The sequence below is a fragment of the Amphibalanus amphitrite genome, unplaced genomic scaffold, assembly GCF_019059575.1.
Source record: "Amphibalanus amphitrite isolate SeventyFive unplaced genomic scaffold, NRLGWU_Aamphi_draft 001149F_arrow, whole genome shotgun sequence".
NCBI lineage: Eukaryota > Metazoa > Arthropoda > Thecostraca > Balanomorpha > Balanidae > Amphibalanus > Amphibalanus amphitrite.
This window is the reverse complement of record NW_024882643.1, coordinates 22,619-47,379: the sequence shown is the minus strand read 5'-3', so window position 1 is coordinate 47,379 and position 24,761 is coordinate 22,619. Positions and strand designations below refer to the sequence as shown.

General features: G+C 45.3%; 1 protein-coding gene across 1 annotated transcript; it reads right to left on the bottom strand.

The window, feature by feature from the left end:
- Positions 1-279: 279 nt before the first annotated feature.
- Positions 280-21,101, bottom strand: LOC122370610 (allatostatins-like). Its single transcript, XM_043346340.1, has 2 exons — positions 20,755-21,101; positions 280-1,470 (listed from the first exon to the last, which is right to left on the bottom strand). Exon 2 carries the CDS (start codon positions 1,459-1,461, stop codon positions 631-633), a length of 831 nt encoding a protein of 276 aa, XP_043202275.1. The 5' UTR covers positions 1,462-1,470; positions 20,755-21,101; the 3' UTR covers positions 280-630.
- Between the last annotated feature and the right edge of the window lie 3,660 nt (positions 21,102-24,761).

The window sequence follows — 24,761 nt, the reverse complement described above, 5'->3', positions numbered from 1 at the left end:
AATGACTGATTTTCTAAAGTGCCTGCAACATATACACATAGCACATTCATATATACTTGCTTACAATTGGTAAATGTGGTTGTGGCAAAAGTTAAGATACTGACTAAAAATAAAAATTAAAAAGAAAAAAAACTGAAAATGGGGGCACCACCAAAATGAAGTGGACGAAATCCGTTGAGTTTTTAATTTTGGGTATAGGTAGGGGCACCACTTCGATTCATGACCCTCCCCTTGGAGTTTTCCTGGATCCGCCCCTGTGAATGTAAAACATGACATCGAAACATCCTGAAAATAGGATACAAAAGGATAAGGTCCCTGGATAACCAGAATGTAATGATACCGGCAAAACTACGAAAAAATGCCTACGATAATAATGATAATATCCAAATACATTCAAACGCACAAAACAAGATATGCAAGTACCTGCTACATACATTACATAGGTACTTATCTAAGTGGCTATACAAGTGAATTATAAGTGATACTGATTCACTTTAACGGCCGTCTTGCACTTCAGTTAGTGTGTCAAAGCTCGATCTTTTATACAGCAGTCGTGTTGACCGATAAATTGCATTAATTTATCGCATGTGTCCTGCGAGTTGTGACAGCCACCCGTCGTGATGTCTCCGCTTATATCACCGGAACGCGCTCCCCGGGCCGCTGCTCTGCGCCGGGGAGGGGACCGGTGAGCTCCGCCCTGCCCCGGCCCCGGCCCAGCTTCTGCAGCTCCCGGCAGCCGCCCGCGCCCGTCAGGGCCGTCATCGGCTCAGCAGCCCCCTCCACCGCCGGCGCGGGCAGCGGCCCACCGTCCGGCAGCGACTCCGTCTCCCAGAGGTGGCTGAGCGGGGCGCCGCGCTTCCCCAGACCAAAACTGTAGCTCGGCCGCTTCAGCAGGTCCCTCGTTGTCGGCCCGTCAAACCAGGAGCCCCACGAACGCTTCCCCAGGCCGAAACCGTACGGTCGGCGCTTGCCCAGACCGAAACTGTAGGGCCGTCGCTTTCCGAGGCCGAAGCTGTACGGCGTCCGTTTTCCAAGCCCGAACGAATAAGGTGCTCGTTTTCCGAGTCCGAATGAGTACGGTCCTCTTCTACCGAGTCCAAAGGCGTAAGGCGTCCGCTTGCCGATGCCGAACGAATAGCGCTGTGGCCGCTCACCCAGATCCTGACTGCAGTGACTCCGCTTTCTAGTGGGTGCGTTCAGATCTGACCCTTCTCGCTTCCTTCGAACGACACTTTCGCCAGACTGTGGGGCGGCCAGCTGAGGGATGTCGGATGGACTCTCTGCTCCTCCGGACTGTGTGTCTGCGTCTGTGGAGACTAGCCGAGGTGTGATGGCAGCTTCAGCAGCAGGAGTGCCTGGGTCGGTACCCCTGACCTCCGGCTGCCTGATAGCGACACAGTGGGAGACCAGCAGAAGAACCAGAAGCGGTAGCGCCGGACGACAGAAGGCCAGTAGCAGCATCACCGATTTCTGGAACGAAAAATGCGTTGTGATTTCGAGCTTTGAGCGACGAGCGTGCTAAAGATTTAGCACTCAGGTGAAGTCAGTTGTTTTAATCTGTCCTACTCTGGCCTCTGATCACGATAGCATAACTAGAGTCAATTTTCTCAAAAGTTCGTAATAAGTTAGTACTTGAAATAGTGCACAAACGGTGCGGAAATAGGCCTACCTACCTCCTTCGATAGTCAATGGTCACTAAATCACCCAACAGATAAACGAAAACAAACTTTTTAATAATGTGTGTAATACGTGGCTTTAAATAAACAGGGATTAGGCTTAGTTACTGCTGTGAAATATCGTCGGGACTTGTTGTCATATCATAATTCATATATGGTTTCACCAACGTTGACCAAATATCCGTCTCAGAGCGAAGCTGACAGGGCGGCGTTGGCGATGGTAGGCTGCGCCGCAGTACACAAGTGTAGTGCGGCACAGTTTATCTACACATGGCACGCTGGATGTTGGCTAATAGGGGAAGTTGGGGCAATGCCGGAGTTGGGGCAAAGCCGAAATTCGAGATATTTCGAAAACCGTGAGACATGGATGCCACCTGTCCGTGATGCTCTGAAGCTTAAGTGACTACAATTATCGCATGTTTGTTACGAGTCGTCATTCGGAATACTTCGGCTGTGAGGGCGCCAAGAGCGTTTTCAAGGTACGCGTTCCTTGTACTACATGCGCCTTTGAAGCCGCATTTCTTACTCATTACTCAGTTTGTCTGGCCAATTCGGTCAAGTAATCTTCAGCATGTCTTTGCATAAGTGTGCTGCCTATTTGAAATTTATACGGCACGTTGAAAAGTTATGGGCCTGCAAATGAAAGTATGGCTGGCTGGGGTAATGCCGAAAACGTGCAATTACGCACGTTAAAGCACGCTACGTGGACTTTACTGCTGTAGAATAGCAACGCGAATTTTTAGTCACACAAATTACACTTTCAACCGACACAACGGCCTGTTACCTATAAGGAATTATTTACCTGGCATTTTCTTATTATATCACACAATTATAACTTCCAGTGTGCACCAAGCGTCCTCAAGCTCTTGAAACGCGTGTCAGCTTTGATAAATTCTGGATAAGTTTGAGATAAAGTGGCAAAACATCAATGTCGGCATTCCCCGTAGATCATTTCTCCCATTTTCGGCTTTCCCCGCAGTCCGGGGCAACGCCGAAAAATCACTTCTTTGATATTTTTAGTTTGTGCGCTTAACGGCATGCGAATTCATCAAATGCGCCTGGTATGTTTGAAAGGCAAAAGACTGGCCTCTCGAATGACGCCAACAAGAATAGCTTATGTTGTCTACCTTGCGTGCTACGGGCGTCAGAAAAAAGTATTCGGCGTTCCCCCAACTTCCCCTACTCGAAGATAGGTAACCAGAATGGTGGAAAGAGATGCAAGGAGAAATGAAATTGGGCCCTTTATGCGTAACATATTGTTTATTAGGCTTAGAGGCTCTTCTAACAAAACGCTGAAGCTCGGCATTAAAAATAAATGTTAAATGTTTAATGACCCAAACGCACTGCACGAAGGCAACTGATGCGTAGTAGGAACGGAGAGCAAAACGCTCACTGTGGCGCCATGCTCCAGCAAAATGTCACATCGGACCTGTAGTGTAGGCATAACAGCATCTGTTTCTTGTTACAATGTTGTCACATTACCTTCCCAATCGCCATGTGAAATCCAAGTTTATATAAGGGCCAGGTTATTGAATATGATTGTACAGTAGGTCTACTAAAAAAGTCCCCCACTCCAGAGGCGGCCGGCCGGCCGAACCCCCGGATTCCAGCCCCGACTCTATTGCGCAGGCCGCGGCAGTGACACGGGTCAGGTCGCGGCGCCCGGCGAGTGGATCAGTTGGCGGCGGCCGGTCGTGGAGTGAGGACGCCGTGTGTGGGGCGCAGAGATGCCGCAGTGCAGAGGAGGGGAAGATAGTGACTCTGCACGATGCCGGAAACGATGCCTTTGTGATCTAAATTAAACACCTGCACTGCAGTGCATATCCTCCCTTGCCCCGTTCCTATTATATCATAATCCTGCAATAATCCGTAATGACCATTCAACGCAAGCAAGCAAACAAAACAACCCGTTTAGTGGCGACATCATCTCGGATAAAAAAGGCGACAGGGATGATTAGAATTGATTTTGCACGAGGGCAAATCGAGGGGTATATATGCATCATATGCCGAGTATTTTATTCCCATCTAGCAAATTAAGACTGGGATCTTGTCCAACAAGTCAGCGGCCGTTCTAGACACAGATAAATGCTTTGTTTTCGGTCGCATCATTATCTGCAATAATTCGAAGCGAGGTTTAACCCTCGCCGGCCGAGAAGAAGGGGTGGGTGCCGCCACCATGTATTTTTTTTTTGCGGTAGCTCAAAGCACACTGATTATAGAAGGCTGACATTTCATATGCTTTACATTTGATTCAAGCCGGATCATTTGAAATCAACCCGTTTTCATGTCAGGTCACTTAACTATGACGTCTTAAGTAAACCTCTGCAGACTGCACGGTTGTCGGTTAATAAAATGATGCAAATCCGTAATGCACTTAGTGTCATATAAGCATAATGGGAAAATATGGAAACTGTTAATTTGGCGTCGGAAATGAGCTAAAAATATACCTCACGCACATGAAATCGTGACTTCATACATTCTTGGCAAGGTTTAATGCTTCACTTTTGCATTGTTCACCTTGCGTGACGGAGTGCTCGTCAATAACTCCCGATCAAAATGAGCTAGCCAGTCGGGACAGCCATCAATGGACTCTGCAAGACTGGTCGAATCAAATGTTATGCAGCATGTCCTCCTTTCAAAAGCTTCGTGACCTGTGTTGCCCTAACATGACATTGACCTAAACATCCTAAATTGCTTCACCTATGCAAAAAAAGCATATAAATCGACGCGTCTGAGAACAGAAAACACGATTGTATCGAAATGACGATAATGCGACCTTTATTTGCGAAGTTATTCACCAAAAACCGATCCAATGCCTTGGGGCCCTTGACCTGCCCTAAGAGGTCACTGATGTTTTAAAATGGGGTGACAGTCGCTGCGTCACGTAACGACGCAAGCGCTCGTTTTTTTTTTCCGCGAGGCTCTAGCGATTAGCTCAATTATAGGAGCTAAACATGGGGTTGGGGAATCGCTCCCTTCTCACTCACTATTTGGCCGGGATAGTGTTTGCAATTATTGTTAAAATCTAACATTTTAAGATTTCAAATGATCCATTTTTCCCGCCCAAGTCTTTCAATTCAAGGTCACCAGTCACGTCAAGTGACCTTACCTCAAGGAAAGTTCCTGTGCTCATCATATCTAAATACATCGACTAACCGATCGCTTTAGAACCTTCAGCGATTTCAATGGGCAACAGTATATGTATTTGAAACGTTTATTTTGCAAGTTTGACATTGCTGACAGAAAGGTCGAGTCAATTTTGAGATCGCTAAATTCAATGGGAGAAAGTTGAACTGCACTGAAAAAAGTTTTTACCATCAATTTACTAAGTTACTAGCTTTGGTAAATTTTACCATCAGCCTACCATCATATTACTACCAGCCTACTATGGTGCTGAATACTATCCTGCCTTGACATGTTGATATTACCATGGTTACGTTTATCAGGGGTGGTTTTGTACCCCAGTTTACAAGGTGGTAACCACCTGAGGCTAGTAGATACCCTCGTAAGCTAATATTCCCTACCATAGTAAAATCAACCTTTCCACGGGCGGATCCAGCAGGTGAATTCGGCGATCAAGTCTCCTCCTTTCCATAGAGGTGTTTGCCAATTTTTGATATGTTGGAAGGAGCGTCATCCAAGGACTAGCTGAGACCCTGAGCAATTAATAGTTTTATGGACGAAAGGCCAGAAATTTCTTGCAACAGTTCCCTGGGTGTGCTTCTGCTGCTATGGTAAGGTATACCATGGCAACACCATGACAACACTACACCCTTACTAACAATCCACGTGCGTCTGACTCTGCTGCAGCGGCGCCGCCATGTCAGTTCCGGCCGCGCGCCGGCGTTGTGAAGGTGCTCCGTGGTTTTAAATATTTGAACGGTGATTGTGTGGGTGGTTAGCGTAGCTGACGGTGGAGGATACTCGGAAATAACAAGTAAGTCGTTGTATCTTCAGCATAATAATACTTATCTCACGAGTGCCATTTCCAGCAAAGATCGCAGCCTTTGTTTCGGTTCATGTTGTTGAATTTCCTTGAGACCCTGTTGGACCGGGTAGGGGGAGGGTGGTGGGGTGGGTATCATTGCGGGCATTTCCCAGCGTCGGAAATCAACGTGTTTTTTTATTTGTTAACCCACGCCTCACTGGGGTATGTGCTCTAACGCGCCCCACAGCACGTTACAGCACGTTACAGTGGGGGGGGGGGGGGGGCTCCTAACTCCGAAACTACTGGGCCGATTGTCAAAATTCAAACGGCCCCTGGTAGCCCTGGAAATATTGTTGAGCGAAGCCTAATGTCATTGACCTCGAGGTCATCGATGACGTCACAGGTCAGGTCAAAGTAAAAATATCAGCGTCTTGGCACTCTGGGCGCCGGCCAACAAATCAGATCAGGCTCATTTTTTGTTTGCACACTCGTGAATATATGCGTAACATAACCTGAGGGTACCGAACTTGTACTTCGAATTTTTCAGGTCAAGGCCATCTCATCCCAGGTCACGAAAGCTTTATATCGTGCATCGGTGACGTGAGACATGTTTTATGGTTCATGTAGGCCATATATATCGAAATCAGTGTTGTATGTGTCAGTTTAGGCCATTTTAGCTGAATATAGCTGAGGTCAGGTCAGGTCACTTTAGGTCAAAAATGGTCAAATTTTGAAGTTGACATTTTTCAACAAAAAAGGTGTTTGTCAGATGAAGTTCACATATATTCAACGCATATGTGTTCAAACACATATAGACCCCGTTTCCATGGGCATCACTGATCCGGATCAGCAAACTTAAATCGTATTATATTTCTCGAACTCTTCGTTACATGATATAATTCCAAGTGGATTAGGCTTATATAATCAGTTAATCCCTTATTTTCATTTTCATATATTGTCTAACTATACTGGATTAGCTAATCCATTTTTACTGATCCGGATCAGTGATGCCCATGGAAACGTGGTCATATTCTGCTTTTTTTCATTCAGAAACGTATATGTAAAAAAATAAAAAATACAATTTCTGAGTTTTTATATTTATAATTTTCAAAATATTCAACATTTCGAAAGTCCGAAATCAGTTTGGTAGCCCTGTAGAGTCCACCCATGCAAAAAAAAGGATCTAGCTTAACCCTCAAGGCGGTGGGGGGGGGGGGGCATTTTTTGCATCCATCTTTAGTTTTTTTTTTCGATATATCTCCAGAACCGCTGCGCCGATCTTCACCAAACTTTCAGTACCCTTTTGCACATTGTGACCAAATTTTTTTTCCAAAGGCTATGATAAGTTGGCCGCTACGTCGGAGTGACGTCATTTCTGCCATTGTCGACCAAAAAAAAAGCTTCGCGGGAAGAGCTGTTAGGTCTATAAATTTGATTATGCATAAAAATGTTCAAGACATGAAATGTGTAGAATTACCAGGGCTACTATACTGTTCTCTCGATTTTGTTTTTGAAGTTGACCCCAAAAATAAAAAGAAATAGATATAATAGCCAAAAAATCCCAAAAGTTTTTCGATTTTCGAAACAAACGGAATATATGTAATAGCCACTATGGACTTCTATTCACATTCCAAGTATTAGATCGATAACTCCTTTTTGCCAAGTTATAACAAAAAAAAAAACTGTTCAAAATTAATGACGTCAAATTTTCAAACTCGATTTTGGCAATTCTAGACCACAAAGCGCAAAACAAAGACCACCATTAGACTCGCCGTGACGAGTGGCATCGAATCAATACCAATTTTATGCGAAACTATCAACTTTGACCTGAAATTTGACCTTTTTGACCTGACATTGACCTGACCTCCACCAGAAAGTGACCAAAAAACCGTCCCTGATGGTCTTATAACCAACACCATTGAGGCGAATTGAAAAATTGGCCATAAAACATGCATCGCACAACCCTACTTAGTAAAGATAGGTTCATGTGCTGACCCTTGGTGATCGGACCTGGTATTATCAGTGACCTCCAATAGCAACATATGCTCGTATAATAGGCAACTCACGCCCTATCGCTGATTTTTGACAAAATGCCCTTTACTCGATGTTGCAGCGCATTCCTTAAAAGACCCGTGAACGGTGAAACATTTTATCTTTGACTTGGCCTGTGATGTCATCGGTGACCCCGAGGTCAATGAAATTGAAGTTCCCTCGACAAATTTAACAAGGCTATCGAACGCCATTAAAATTTTACCGATCCGTCATAGTAGCTTCGGAGATTCGGGGGGGGGGGGGGTCAAAAATCCCCCCCCCCTCCCACCGCGCGGAAGGTAGCCGGGAGGCCCACCGCTTGCCGGGTTAAAACTCAGATCTTGAGAGCGATTACCGTTGATCAATGCTTTGCATCAAAATCGGCCGAACATGATGTCACTCTGGCGTCATTTCCGGCCGATCTATAGTAGCTACGAAAATTTTATTAGTGCACAAGGTGTCAAATAAATTGATGCAGCCGAAGGTCCTAAAAGCTTTGTTTTGATACGTCCAGCGGTTTTAAAGATATTGCGTAAACACGAGAGGGGCTATGAATAGCCCTCCCCACAGTAGGGTGGGGGTTAACCCTCGCCCGTATTGGTGTTTTTCCAGCCACGAACGTTTAAGGGGGGGTCCGTTGAACCCCCTCCTTGCCGTTTCGCCCCTGATTGAGCTAGAGCTTCGCGGAAAAAACGAGCGTGCTGCCCGTGACGAGAGAAAGCCGATGGTACCCAATTTTATCCTAGGTCGTCGGTCCTAGGTCATCGGTTGACCTTCCAGGTCAGGTCAATGACCCAAAAGTGGGGAAAACTGGGACCTGTTAGAACGTCGTAAAACGTGGCTGCTATTGGGTTTTTTAGGGAACTGATCACGAATATCATGTTAGCTATGATCATAGATGATGTCTTCATGCATTTAGGCCAGGTCGGGTCAGGTCAGGTCAGGTCAACCAGTAAGGGTTTTGCCGGGTATTCGTAGTAGGTGCACTAGGTGGCAACCGCCTCTGACAGCTTCGTAACATGTTACGAAGGCACCAAAACTACTTCGTAAATGTTCATATATGGTTGTTAAATTCGAAATCAGCTAAAAAAACTAGCCTAGAAAGATGCTGATAAAACTCGAAAAAGTAAACCGAGGTCATCAAAGGTCAATGAACTGACCTGACCTTCTGGTGACCTTGACATCCACCCTAATGCATGGGAGCAGCATCATATCCCATGTTTGAACGCTTGAAACCACGAAAGGACTGCAAACGCGCGGCAAATGCGAGCCGACATACGCCGAATCGCGATTCCGGCCAAACATGGTCTCGAAAAGTAGGTCACAGGTCAAAGGTCATTAGTCAGGGCCATTACATTTTTTAGGGTAGGTGTAAAATTGATTATAACTCGAGGGTACTGAAAGCTTCGTTGCGGTCGGCCGCTTTTTACGCGAGGTATTCGCGAAAAACCGAGGGGGAGTCCGTTCGACCCCCCCCCCCTATACGGGGGAGGGTTAACAAGCCAAAACGTTGCTAATTTTTATTTTGATCTGACCTGTGACGTCAACGGTGATCTCGAGGTCAATAAAATTAGGTTTTGCTCGACAGTTTTTCCAGGGCTATCAGACGCCGTTTCAGTTTTGACAATCGGCCCAGTAGTTTCGGAGTTGGAGCGGGGGGGGGGGTTCTATAAATAGCCCCCGCCTCCCCCAGTGGAGTGCGTTACAGAACATACCCCAGTGGGGCGCTGGTTAAGAGTAGAATTTTTGAATTATTGCCAACACTCAACACTGCACCTCATGGCAATTAATTCATTATAGGGCATTTTACCTGAACCAGCCTCTGGCCTAATGTCCCAAATTTGCTAAATTCCTCACCCTACAAATCCCCTCACTGAGAAAAATCCTGACTCCGCATGACACCCCCAGGGGGAGTTCACCAAAACGACACCCCAAAACTCCCAGGTGGTACTCCTCATTACACCCCCTCCAAAACTCTCCATTACACCCCAAAACTTCACCCGGGAAACTCTCTGTAACTCTCCCTACCGTTTTAGAAAACTCTTCATTTCTCTCCTTTACCCTATCAAAACAAACAACATACTCCCTGAAACTCCCTTCCATTACTCTCAATGACTCTCTTACTGCCTCATAATTACTCCCGATTACTCCATTCCATTATTCCCCAAAACTCCGTTTACAGCTTCATGGTATACCTCTAGTTAGTCCCCATCTAACTCACCCAAACTTCCCATCACTCCACTCCAGCCCCCCCCCCCGAAAATAAATATTGGACGAATAGCGTAACCACCCAAAGCTCGTGCCATGTACCGAAGCACATAAAAAATATATTTCAAGAAATGTGTATTCATAGTCCGGGGCGGTGGGAGGCTTAAAAATTGACAAACGCTTTCGACATCCCGCCGCAGCACGCTCTCCGGGGATCTCACTCCATATGCTACACAGTACACGGTCTCGAGTTTTGATGTTAAAAATCCAAAAGGCGGCCTACCACAGCAGGAATGCTTGGTCTGGTGGTGCCGCTACCACCTCCTGGGCCTCGACGAATACTGCGTCTTCTTCGTCCGGCTCTCCTTTCACGATGGTGGGATGGATATTTTGCGGGCCTCCGTTGGCTTCCGACGTGTCTTGCGGGATGCGCTGCAGGCTCTCCAGCTCATCCCCTGCAAAATGTTAATAACCATGAAGTTATAGGTACACTTAACATTGCGTGGGAGGAAATGAAGGAGAAAGAAAAAAGAGAAGGAGGGAAATAATGAAGGAGGGAGGGAGGGAAGGAGGGGAGGGATGAAGGAAGGAAGGGAGGAGGGAGGGAGGGAGGGAGGGAGGGAGGGAGGGAGGGAGGGAGGGAGGGAGGGAGGGAGGGAGGGAGGGAGGGAAGGAAGGAAGGAAGGAAGGAAGGAAGGAAGGAAGGAAGGAAGGAAGGAAGGAAGGAAGGAAGGAAGGAAGGAAGGAAGGAAGGAAGGAAGGAAGGAAGGGAGGGAGGGAGAGAGGGAGAAAGAAAGGGAGAGAAAGAGAGGGGAGGGGAAGGAGGGAGTGAGGAAGGAAGCGAGGAAAGATGGAAGGAAGAAATGAGGGAGGAGACTGAGAGGTAGGCAGATTAGACAAGATGGACGAGACGAGACACACGCGACCTGACGTGTTGGCACTGATACTGCATTTCGGCACATGATGTCAAAATAATGAAAACAAGAGATTGCAAAGTTAGCACACTTTTTATGCACTACAATTTTGATAAAGTTAAGTTTCAGTGAAAGTCTAAAGGGCAAGTTAACAGCCTCCATTTTAGTTGCAGACACAGTAGGGAAATGCTATAAAACGTACTCGAGCGCTCAAAAAGTTGAGCAGGTCGCTAAAAATAAGCTAAGGACGTTATACGCTGCATGTTAACATTAAAAAACGAACTTCAATTATGGATACTTTCTAAAAAACGTACAACAATTTAAACAAAATTTATTTAAACATGCTGGTTTGTCGGTGGTTTTCCTCATTGAGCAGTAGCAGTGGTAGGTAACTGATTTTTTTTATATATAGGGGCTAGGAAAATCAAGGCTTTTATGCCAAGATAGTTTAATTTTCTGGCTCTGCTTTGAAAGCCCTTCAAATTTGATATTTGTCATTGACATGGATATTAAAACAATTGGACAATAACAATAGGATCCATGACGTGTAAAGCTTGTGTAATCCTAACTTTCCAATTTATTCGAGGGAAATAATGTATGATATTTGTCAATACCTAGAAACTCAGAGCATGCTGTTTCCGATCTTTATCTCACTCAGGAACGAAACAAATCAATTACCCTTACAGAGACCATTCCAGCCCATCAAGAACATGGGGTTACCATATCTTCTCATCACAGCATTATAACACTTTGCACTATAAAAGCATGATGAGCAATACAGCTAAGCTTACCTTTAAATCCAAAGTAAGGTCCAATTATCCGTCACTGTATAGGTCAGGTCCAAGTCAACACGCTCTTCACTAACACCTCGCCCGCCGCCCCGCACAACGTGCTGTATACTACGCGCAAAAGATGGCGGCCACCGGCAGCCTCGCGACGTATGCTAAAACCCCTTCGTAACTCCCCTTTTACTCCTGTCGGAACGTTCGGGAAAAGTTTTTCGGGAATAATGAAGAGTTGCGTCACAGAGTTATGAGGTGTCACACATGGAGTCATTTCGCCATCCATTAAGAACTCTTGAAAACTCTTTCGCAAAATGAGGATGGCTCAAAGTTACCCTAGAACACTCTCAATAACTCTGCTGGAAAGGGTATAATCGATGGTTTTCAGGAGTTTTCAGGGGAGCATTTTCAAGAGTTTTGACCCATATGGAGTCAATTTTTTTCTCAGTGCTGTTCTATTAGATGCTGCCATTTTTTTAAAACAACTTATCTTAAATCCTTGTTTCATCAAACTGGGAGCTAGGTCACGGGACACTGCGAGTCAAGGTGGGAGGGGTAGGAGATAGAGTGTCACTGCAGCACACACAATCAATCTTTCCATTGGTTTATCTTATATCAATGCCTGCTCTTTTCCAGAGCTGGCTTTCGAAGTTCGAACCTTCGGTATATGGCTACCAATGCCCTTGGAGAAGGTGTTGCGTGATAAATCGCTGGAAGGGCGACATTCAACGATTGTGTGAAAAGAGACCGATTGCATTGTGATGATAAAGTGAACTGTAATAATTGTTGTTCATGCGCGTTGTTTGGTTATGTGCAGACGTAACTTTGTTTGTGGCCAAATGCTTTTTATGTGTGAAATATTTCATGTAGGTTACTAGGTAGATGCTTTGGAAAAGTGAAGAGCTGCTTTGTCGACTGCTAGGTAGATACTGTCATGCATGCTGTTGTGCATCAGTAAGTGGCTGTCGTAATGATAAACAAATTTGGCATGGATAGGCTAAAGCACAGCATATGAAGCATGCTGGTTGATGACTAGTAAGATCCTGTTAACCGACTGGTAATATCACAATAAATGTCACATAGTAAACTATTGTTTTACGATGGTTGGCCAGCAAAGCAAAGCTGGTATCCAGATGACAAAAGGATGGTTTTACCATGATAAGTCATTAGTAAGCATTACCAGGGAGTAGCTAACGATAGTAAAGTCCTAGTTTCGTGCTAGTATCACGTGGGTTTTTGGGCATGGTATGACGACATATAGTTACCGTGTTAATACCATGGTAATTTTTACTGGCATTGGTATTCACATGGTTTTACATTCATATTAGGCCTAGTATTTGGGTCGTAAGTTAGTTTACCATAGGTAAGAGGCTGTTCAAAATATGACCACCACTCGAAAACTAACTAGGGTGGTATTTTTCTTAGTAGGCGGTACCAGGATAATACTAGCGTTAGTAGAGCTTTGGTTTCTTATTAGTTATGCTTTAGTTTCAAGGTAGTATGATGAAAAAATATTACCGTACTAAGACCATGGTATTTTGATGAGCATTGGTAGTTGCATAGTATTCCTTTGATATTGGGCCTAGTATTTGGATCGTAAACTGGTTTACCATAAGTAAAAGGCTGTTCAAAATATGACCACCACCCAAAAACTAACTAGGGTGGTATTTTTTTCTTTCAGTGTGCGCTTTGTTTTGGATGGAACGCATAATAAACACTCTGAAAACATGTGGTGCCTGATGAGATACAATACTGAATGAGAAAATTGTTTGTTTTGTTGTGAGCCATCTTTTTGGTCTGAGAAGGCCCTTGCAGAGTTATGACATAACTATGCTCTGGTGTAGTAATTTGGTTGTGCGAGCCAGCGACAGTGATCTGCGGACTCCGGAAGCGTGACTGTTCCCGTGGGACGATTGCCCTGTCGGGCGGTCAAGCCGTCTCCCCAACGGTCACCCGAAGAGGGTTATGCGTCTTGGAATGGAACCGACATCAACTATAGGTTGGCTGGTGGGGTGACCTCCAGTCCAGAGAGGGAAGCATGAAGACTAGGGGCGATGCGGATTGGTTTTTCCTGAGGATAGTGAGGACAGAAAGAATCTAGCACCCTTGACCCTTCCTTATACTGAATGTATCTCAGGCTGTTAAATCTCCTAAGCGTTTTTTTCTCGATATCGTCAAGGTGTCATTATTAAAAATATGAAATCCGGGAGGATAAATTAAATATAGAAATTCTGGCCAACAGAACATTATCAGTTGCGTTCAACATACTCGTAAGCATGATCACACACCCAGCTTACACATGAGCCATGTAATAAATATTTTTGATAGACATGTTTAAGTTATGAAATCATCTAAAGTGTTTGTAAAGTTTCACGAACACGATACGGATCTAATATCCTGCTATCCATCATGACCATTTCTGGTCAGGTCATGTCTTTGAACATAGGCCAAATTCTTCAAATGACCTCCCTCGCCGGCAAAGGGAGGGAGGGTTGATGCACCCCCCCCCCCAAGGTTTTTCGCGAATAACTCGCGTAAAAAGCGGCCGATCACGACGAAACTTTCAGTACCCTCGATTTGATAAATTTTACACCTACCTTGAAAATGTCATGACCCTGACCCAAATGACCTTTGACCATCTGAATCACCTGAAGGTCAGATCAGGTAATTGACCTTTGGTGACCTCGGTTCACTTTTTCGAGTTTTACATGTTTCTACGCTAGTTTTTGGAGCTGAATTCGAATTTAGCAACCATTTGAACATTTACGAAGTAGTTTTGGTGCCTTCGTAACATGTTACGAAGCTGTCAGAGGCGGATGACAGGTATTACGAATACCCGTCGTGACCCCTACCGGTTGACCTGACCTGACCTGACCCGACCTGGTCTAAATGCTTTAAGACATCATTTCTGATCAAAACTAACACGATATTCGTGATCAGCGCCCCGGAAAACCCCATAGCAGCCACACTTTACGACTTTCTAACAGGTCCCCATTTTCCCGATTTTCGGGTCATTGACCTGACCTGGAAGGTCACCCGATGACCTAGGACCTTAAAATTGGGTATCACCGGCTTCCTCTCGTGACGGGCAACACGCTCGTTTTTTCCGCGAAGCTCTAGCTCAATCAGGAGCCAAGCGCGAGTGGGGTCGTGCCACCCCCCCCCCCCCCCCCCTTGTGCCGTCGAAGGATGCAAAATAGCCTGTGCCGGCGAGGGTTAAAGATCAACTTTTGATTCATTCGAAGCGTTTTGATAAGAGGAACACGAGGCTGGTAAAATTAATTTCATGCAAGTTTAGCTTAAAACTTATAGTGTTTGTGGAAAAGCAATTGGTTTTCTCATAATACCGATGGTGGCAGTTGCTGTTATTTACGTGCTAGGCCGTTGACCTTAATTAAATCTGACAATATTATTCAGACATAGCGGTAAACGAGCTGCTTGTTGTGTTAGGTTAGGCTCTTTCGGTCGATTTCAGAGTGGGAAGGATGACAGGAATTAGGGGGAGACAGGGGGCCTGGGCGGGAGTCCTGAGCCTCATGCTCCGCTGGGGCCGAGCCTATCACGTGGGTTGGATTGCCCTGACACATGGATAGCCCTGGGCGGTGTTTCACGGTCCCGCGCTGCAGCACGCTGCGCTGCGCTGCCATGCATTGTAGCGGCGGTTGATATGAATTCGGCTCCACGCTAGTGTTACGAGCTTCCGAGTCTGTTGATGTTTCCATGGAAATTGGAAACCCAATGCACCGGTGCGCACAACGCACCCTGTCCAAGCGAAATTTTACCATCGATGACCTCTGGTGACATGACCTTTTGCTCTGAACCGATCTAAAATTGGCTGAAGTATTTCTTCTTCTTTTTGCTACTTTCGACGCTACTTCGAATGCCACTTAAATGCCCAAATTAGAAGAGTTAGACATTTTGTTTTCCTCACAGACAATGACAATACAAAAACAATGTAATAAGACCAGACGTTTCGACAACAAAGTGCCTTCGTCAGTGGAAAACAAGATATAGGCTTTACATCGATAAAAATATAGATTTTTTTTATATTTTTTATCGATGTAAAGCCTATATCTTGTTTTCCACTGACGAAGGCACTTTGTTGTCGAAACGTCTGGTCTTATTACATTGTTTTTGTATTGTTATTGTCTGTGAGAAAAACTAAATGCCCAAAGCTGAGTTATAAGAATGATGCTCAATCCCCATTTCCCCTCCAACAGGGCGTGAGAGTCTAGGCATTCCTGTGGGGCACGGGCTAACAATGACTATTCTCATAATCATTGTGGCCATGAACATCTACTGCCATTCTTTAACACCGGTTTCGCTGCGCTGAGCGGTGGCCGTCTTGTTTGTTGGATTCTACAGCTGGCTGGCGGAAAGCGTTACCAGCCGCCCGTCCACCGCCCGCGGGCCGGACCGAGCGGTCCCGCTGACCCTACCTGACCTGAGCCCGGCGCGATATGGGACGGGCAGACGGGGGTTCGGCTCAGCGAAGGCAGCGCCCACTGGTGCTGGGGACTTTTTTAATAGACCTACTGTACAGTCATGTGCCAGTGATTATCCCGTCCACTGACAGCCCAAACAGAACGAGCTCATATCGCGGCCAGTGCGCCGAACCGGGCGCGGCCGTGCTATTTGCGGCGCGGCGTTTGGATGTGGCTGCGCGGCCCGTCGGCGGCGGCAATGTCCGAGTGCCGGCGGCGAATCCAATAAGAGCGCTGCCGGCGGCGGCGCGGCGCGGGACACAGATGGTGGTGACGCCGAACGGCCAGCGCGCCCCGGTCGTATCTAAACCAGAGGCGACAGCCCGGCCGACAGTACACCGGCCACCCGTAAAAACACTAACCGAAAGCGGATTATACTCTGACCATCAGTTGACGTCAGCCTTCAGGGCACCCGTGTGCGATGTGGGTTTTCATATGTAGGACTTAGGAGCAAAGCGTGATAGCTTTGTGATGTGGCGACTTTGTCTGGCTCCGGAAGCAACAGATTTTGTCACGCACTGCAGCTATGTCGAAAATCACGGGACCCGTTTTGGATTAAAATGGCATATGAACGTCTCATTAAAAAAGTCGTTTGGTCCAAGGTTACGGGATCGAAGCTATTGAATGCTTGCATTCTCAAAGATGGAGACTGCTGTTATCAGTGTAAGTACCTAGTAAAAATATCACTGTACGCTCTTCTATAGCTTGTCAGTTGTTTTTCAATGCTGGTTTTTCGAGTATGGTCTACTTTTTAAGAGGTCTTTATTGTATGCATGTACACTTCAACGGTTTTCAAATGTAGGGAAGAGGGTAAAGCTCTCTCAGCTCGTCACATATCAAGCTTGACGTGGCAGTCTTGATTATATCAAAATTAGTTATAAGAAAACATCCCGCACATTACAGGTCATTAGTATCTCCATTCTGTGCCCATTTCGAGCTCATTACATATTGCACACGCCGTTTTCTGCGAGTTATTACGTCAGTACGTTTCCTCTAGTACACCTATCTGGAGATATACACACACCGCTGCGGTGGATATCGAGGAAGGTGCGCCTCGGGCGGCGCTCTCCGGGACCGGGGGACTGATTAGCAGCCCGTCCGGATGTGACACAGACCGCCGGCGGCGACAGGCCCGGCCGAGACAGGTGATTGGTCCGCCGCCGATCGGCCCCAGGCGGACTGCCGTGATGAACAGAGCACCCCTGCACGGTCAGATAGTCCAGAGGGAGGCCACAGTCTGCGGCGGCGACGGGGGGGGGGGGGCTGTAGCCCATGGGGAGTCTGAATTGTGCTGAACCGAGCGGCGTTCTTTTTGCAAAGTGAAGTCAGCCTCAAGCACGAGTCAAAAGGATGGGAGGATGGTGTGGATGGACGGTAAGATAGTAATACAAATGATTGATAAACGAGTGTTAAATTCTGTCCATAGAATGTGCAGCCGCTTAAACAAACAACCTCATTAATAAGAGAGGATTCACCATGCATGCTGTACTTCACCGACGTTGATTGATGTAGTTTCTTGAAATTCTTTCGGAAATCGATCACTCACTAAAATATTAAAAATAATCGTCAAGTATTAGCATACATTTAAAGTTAAACGTGATCTGTGGTGACTCAACCATGAATGGCCTAGAGGATAATTCCAAGTGTGCCGAATGATGTGTGCTTTAGTTTGTTTATTCGCCAAAAAAGAAAACTGATGGAAGGGACATATAATGCTCCACTATATTTCATCACGGCTTCTGAATCAAGGGGTAAGTAAGGTGGGACACAGGAGACTGCATAAACATTTTTTTAAAGTAACGTCTCTGTCCAAAAAGGGTTCGGTCTTTCGGAGCCCGCTTTATGCGCTTACATGCTTTCTTCAGCGGTTTTAAATTGTGAGAATCAGTTAAAACATTATGTCGAAACAGGATCAATCCAGTAGGCAATAACGATAGCTAGGTACTGTCAACAATCTAATTAATGATGGATCGTATTGTAGTTATTGGGATTTATAAAAACCATCGACAGCCAATTCAACTAAGATAAAATGGCCCAGTAAAAGTTACGGCCCTCGTCTGACTGCGTGTAATAGACCACGTAGCTATTCTTATTTCAACAGAACATACTAGAGGTACAGGTTTACACGATTGAATTGTATGTTTTGATTTGATTTATTTTACTACAGAGCATACTAGAGGTACAGGTTTACTCGATAACTGTATGTTTTGATTTGTTTTACTACAACGTAACGTTTTTTTACGAGTAGGTAGCGAGCAGCGTAGCGAGTAGAGCAGTTCGAGGGTTCGTCATCACAAGTTTGTCAATGCAAAAATGATAGCAATAAGACTGCAATGCCTTAACCTTCCAGGCGGTGGGGGGGGGGGGGGGGGTAAGGGCATTTTTTTGCCCCCCCCCCTTTAGTTTTTTCGATATATCTCGAGAACCGCTGCGCCTATCGTCACCAAACTTTCAGTACCCTCCCGTGAGTAGCTATTGCACATTGTGACTAAAAACTTTTCCAAAGGCTATGATAGGTTGGACGCTAATGACGTCAGAGTGACGTCATTTCTGCCATTTTCGACACAAAAAAAGGTTTCACGAGGAGAGCTGTCAGGCCTACAGCTTTAGAGATACAGAAAAATGGTTTGACATAAAAGGTGTAGAATTAAGAGGTCTACAAAACTGATATCTCGGATTTTTGATATCTTTATGATTTTTTTGATATCTTTGATTTTGACCCCCAAAAGTCAAAAAATAGATTTTTTAAATATAATAGCCGAAATATCCAGAAAGTTTTTTTGAATTTCGAAAAAACCGGTAGATATGTGATAGTCCCTACCGCTTTCTATTTACATACCAAATTTGAGATCGATATCTCTTTTTTGGCCAAGTTATAGCGAAAAAACTATTCAAAATTGATCACGTCAAATTTTCAATCTCAATTTTTAGCAATTCTAGACCTCGTAGCGCAAAACATAGACCAATATTAGACTCCCCGTGACGAGCTGCATCGAATATATACCCATTTTATGCAAAAATATCAACTTTGAAATTTGACCTTTTTGACCTGACCTTGACCTGACTTCCACCAGAAAGTGACCTAAACCGTACCTGATGGTCTTATAACCAACACCATTGAGTTGGAAATGAAAAACTGGCCATAAAACATGCATCGCACAACCTTAGTAAAGTTGGGTTCATGTGGTGACCCTTGGTGACCTTTGGTGACCTGACTTATGACCTGACCTGGTATGACCAGTGACCTCTAATAGCAACATATGTACTAGACAACTGACGCCCTATCGCTGATTTTCGACAAAATGCGTTTTATTCGGTGTTAGGTATAGCGCTTTCCCTAGAAGCCCCGTGAACGGTGAAACATTTTATCTTTGACCTGACCTGTGACGTCATCGGTGACCCCGAGGTCAATGAAATTTGGTTTCTCTCAACAAATTCGATAGGGCTATCGAACGCCGTTTGAATTTTCCGGATTCGTTTAGTAGCTTCGGAGATACGGGGGGGGGGGGGGGGGCAAAAATGCCCCCCCCCCCACCGCGCGGAAGGTGGCCGGGAGGCCCACCGCCTGCCGAGTTAAACCGAATATTTTAACAATCGTTGATTACCTCCCAGATCCCTACTCAGTATGCCCAAATTAGGGTCCGTGTCTGCGAGTCTGCAAGTTTTTCAGCCCGTGCGAGTTTCTTGAAAGTTCAAGAATCCTTCCCACGTTTGGTGACATACGCCGCGATCGATCGCCAGTCTCCGAGATGCGGGTCGACTCTACTCGCATTCAAAAGTTGACGCGTGGTAAGCTTTTGCCTTTTGCCTGCGCTCGCTGTGAGTTTTCTCTTATAGACTTTGTTCTTGTCAATTCGTTCTTACCGATAATAGCTTCAGTACATATGAAACTATAGTCAGGTAACTGCCCCACGAAAGAAATTACACACTTTTTTGTTGTTGTCTTGAAGATGTTTTCGTTTCATAGAAATAAAAAAGGAACTATTGATGTCTGGTCTTTCACCCCACCTATGGCTTTCGGTGTCGTTCAGAACAGGTAGGAGCAGCAAGCTTTGTTAAAAAATACTTTGGGCGAGGTTCGTATTTTACGTAATGGGTGTGCATATTTTCCAGACGAAAGTAACTGATCACAATCAGTTAATAAAGTTGCCACATCGTAACAGCTCTTTATCATCAGCTCCCTAACTCGTAGTGTTAAAAAAAAACACCCACGACCTCGCTGACCAGCAGAATTGAAACTCAATAGGTATAGTCCTCGCAAAATCACACACGCAAAATCAAACACACGCAGCTCGCAGAATCACATAATCGCATAATGGCACTCTCGCACCTGCAATCTGCATGCGAGTTCCAGTTTGAAGCAGCCTTTGAGATGGGTGCACGGCCCTCATTTTAACAGATTACCCATTGGAAATTTTGTCATTTATGCTGGTAACTAAACAAAGTATTTTTCAAGACCATGCTATAGGCCGATGCTGGATACTAGGTATTTAGCTGATGAAAACTGAATGCCTATTGAATAAATGGTTAACGTACATACAAATGTGCAACTGCAATTTGGTACTGCTTTCCAAGTTATTCTTGCGTTTTAGGTAGGTACCTATTGGGTCATTAAAGTACCTATTTATCTTCACTTCAATATGTTTTCAATGAGCGAAAATTTAAGTGGTGTGTTTCTCCTGAACAAATAACTTGCCGATAACTATTCACGCCCTGCTTTATTCATCTTACCTTTCAGCTTCCTGCTCTAATATGTGACGACGCCGAATCAGAAAATGATCTGGACTGGAGTTTGTCCTCTTTCCTTGTCTTTATATCAACGGTACTTCGGGGCCGATATGACGTCACTATGCCGCCACCAATCATTTGCGAGCAGCGCGGACCGATGCGCCAATGGGCTCATTGGCGTGACGGCGGACAAGGCGCCGCCAGCGCGGGTCGTGGGCAGGGGGATGCGGAGTGGCCGGCCAACCAGACCCGACAGCTATGAACGATTGTGGGGTCCTTGCAGGCGATAATAACCACACCGTGTGGGCGAGGTGGACTGGGGCCTATGCTCAATTTATCTCGTATTGATTAGATTAAAAAGTGTAACAAACATACTTTATTTGAATTTTTGCTTGAAAAATGAAACCTCGCATGCTTTGTTTGTTAGGCAAGCACGCACAAATATAGAGAAAGACAGCCTGAATCTACAGAGCGTCCAAAAGCTGATAATGGGTTTTCTACCCGGGCAAAAAGTGCATCTCACCGCGCTTCGGGACTTAGTAAGCAATGCTCGAATGAGAGCTTGGGTACAGAAACAACACTTGACATGCAAGGGGAAGTTATAAGAGCCAGCCACGAGCCAACAAGGCCCACCAAAATTGTGTATAAAATATGCATGGGGCAGCCATTAGGAAAGAAACTCGAAAATTAGCGACCCGTCAATGGAAAGTTTCAGGTAGGTATTAGAGATAGTTGAAGGAAACGGCATTACGTTTGAAAGAAACGCTATTGATGCGATATAAAAAATGCAGTGAACTTCTTCTAATGGTCGAGGTCAGTGAGGGCGCAGCTAGCAACAATTAAGACTTGTTGTTTCTTCTACACTTAAAGTGCGGTGTTTTTCCAGAAACAGCAACGTTAAAAAAAAAACATTTTCATAGTTATCGGTATATGCTTTCTTTGTCGTACGTACTTGTTTTTTTTCCCTGCATACACAACTAAACGTGAGGTATTATTATTCTATGATAATGCTGTCGAATATTTTTTAATCTAGTCGGATAAAAAATGCAGCGCTCGCGTAAGCAGTGCTTATTGCGTAAACTGTGCAGTATGCATACCAATGTACATATATCATTCGATCCGGGAATTTCGTGTAGACAAAGTAATGTTGATAACCAATGATACCGTTCCTTGTTCATTAATCAACAGGTTCCGGTGGCTCTCACCAACTATAGGTTATGTCTCAGTTTCTTACCTCGAGCGATAAAGCGATGTAAATATGGGATCAGCATCGAGTCCAATGTCCTCCCATCTCAGCTGCAGAGCTGCGTAGTGCGTTTATGTATAATATATTACCCGTTTAAGCCTATTAGTGGCAGGCTCCTGGTTAAGAGCATTCGAGTTACTTACCGTCTCCTTGTCATTCGCAAGGTGCTGGTTAATGGCTTTTTACTACTTCGATTGTAGTTACCTGACTTCATCTATTTAGCACCCTAAATGCTTAGCATACGGCTGACGTGGATCATCACAGGCGCCCAACTTCTCCCGTCGAATGTCCGATCATATATTGTGACGAATTCGGTTGTGAACGTACTATAAATGGAGCGTTCGTGTAATTGTATTGTCCAACTCATGTCTTCTAACGCTGCTTTAACTGCTGGCTGCTGCAGCAAGACATTACAACTTCATGCAATAAAAACCTTTCTGCATGACTTGGTATACCTACCTGCAATAAGCCTGTAGCTGATATAAGATAATACAAGGACGTTACGGTCCTTGCCGCTTCGCCAGTCCAACGAAGGTACAGTTCTTCGTGCGACACCTGCCACCATTGTTCCCACAAACTTTCGCCCACAAACGGCCATTTAGCTCCCCGCCCGAACTTCAGAAGCTGCTCGTGGAACAGGCTGTTGCGTGCTTTGGAGACAACTTCAAGTTCTGCAATAGGTGCCACCCGTGCCTGGCTTGCTCCGCGCCGTCTTCTCATAATAACGCCGGTCGGCCTCCTCAACAAAGTCGCTTTGTGGAGTTACGCAATATAAGCGTAATAAATGGGGAAGGACTTGGGTATTAAAGCTGCTCGCCATCCCCAGAATAACGGAGGCATATGTATATGTTGAAGAAACATTCAGAGGGTGTCAACACCTTATTTCATGATATTTTAACCGGACATTGGTAACTGCATATGCCTAAATATATGCAAACCTGATATATTGTGCATAAAAGTCATGTTTACACAATAATTAAGACTTCATCTGAGCGTTCTTGGTCAGGTCATGATTTTGAACTAATGTCAATATTTTGCTTTGATTACCTACGAGCGAGCGTGAAGCGCGAAACGAGTCTTTATATATAAAATATTCCTTTATAAAGGAATTAGGCAAATCTCGGAATGTGCGTATGAGCGGTCCGGCCCTATACCCGGCCCGGCTCGGCCTGTAACGCTTTTGAGAGGCTTAGATATAACTCAGCAACCGCAAGGCCGATTGACCTGCGGTCTTTTTTGTTGGATAACCCCATCCCCTCTTCCTCGTCACCGACTAGTGTCGAAGCATTTAGGTGACCGTCCTAGCACCGGGCACGTGCCACGTGAAAAGCCAAGGGTGTTCAAGCTGTTCTGCTGAATTGAAGATTTTGAAAGGCCTATATCTCGGCAACGGCTGGGCGATTGACTTGCGGTTATTTTTGTAGGGTATTTGCACCCTTCTTCCAAACATCCGATACTCTCGATGCATGTGGACCACCTCCAATGAACGTTCAAAATGCAAAAAGAAAAACAAAGGGTGTCAAATTTGCTCCCCTTACAATACCTCGGCAATAACTGGGGTGATTTCGCTGAAACTTGGCATGCCGGCAGGGACCAACTGCAGGCAATGCATTCCCATGTGTTACGATCAGTGTGATACTGCACGTGCGCACGTGCAGGCGACGCTTCCAGATCTCGAGAACGGCTGGGCCGACTGCGCTCAAATTTGGTACGCGTTCAGGGACCGGTGCAAAAGCCAATTTGGTATTTGGGCCCAGTTAGCACGTGCGCACGTCCAGGGTGCCACTTCCAGATCTCGAGAGAGGCTAGGTGGATTGCTTTTAAATTTGGTACGCCGTTAGATGACCGGCTAGTAGGTTACCGTGTAGTTACAAGCCAGTTGGAACTTGGAAGTACCCTCTCGCCCTTCCGTACGTACAGGGCTCACTCTCTCGCTCGCTCGTTAATCGCGCCCCAAAAGGCGTCTACTGGTTTTAAATGCTCAATCATAATAATGATTTAATGTCTCTCAACAACCTACATTACGGTGCTTTTAAAATCGATAACGATAACGAGCTTTGGGAAACCTTTTCTATAAAATGTCATTTGACGGCTTTTGCCCTCTGGACTCTGGAAACCTAACCGTTGACTTAAATCAAATCGTATGATACATTACAAAAAAATACTTTAAGTGCCAACGAACTGAATTAACCAGATGTTCTACCTTTATCTATAGTTAATGAGCTATGATCCGGACCCATTTTAAAAAGGACCATATCGAGTTACTTCTACGTTGCATGACCCCTGTATTGACATGACTTTTGACATCCTCTAGAAATGACTCAAATGCTTTCCTAATTATTTATTACATTTATGTATGCAGGAGTCCCGTTTATCACCTGTCGCTAGTTGACTCAGGAGCCGAGCGAGAACGTAGAGGGGCGTGGAAATTTGTCCTCCCCTGACTATGCTGCTATCGAATGATCTTGGATAAGAATTTAGAGTCTAGATTGGTCAATTTTTAGGTTGGGCATCATGTCACTATAGGTAAGAGGCATTTGGTCATTTTGGAGAGGTCATCAAAATCGGATCGACTCGGCTTAGGGCACGATTTGGTTGATAACTCGTAAAATTCATTATCTAGTTACTCAACGTGATCTCCTCAGATCAGATTCGCGACCTGAATGGCTTTGCTTTGACGTGACATTGACTTGAGGTCAACGACATAAGTTGAGGTCACCAAACAAAAAGCACCTGCCTAGGTTGTACCTACCTATATCCAGTG

Bases quoted from the DNA above. Each gene is read 5' to 3' on its own strand.
- LOC122370610 (XM_043346340.1), bottom strand. From the start codon at position 1,461: ATGCTGCTACTGGCCTTCTGTCGTCCGGCGCTACCGCTTCTGGTTCTT.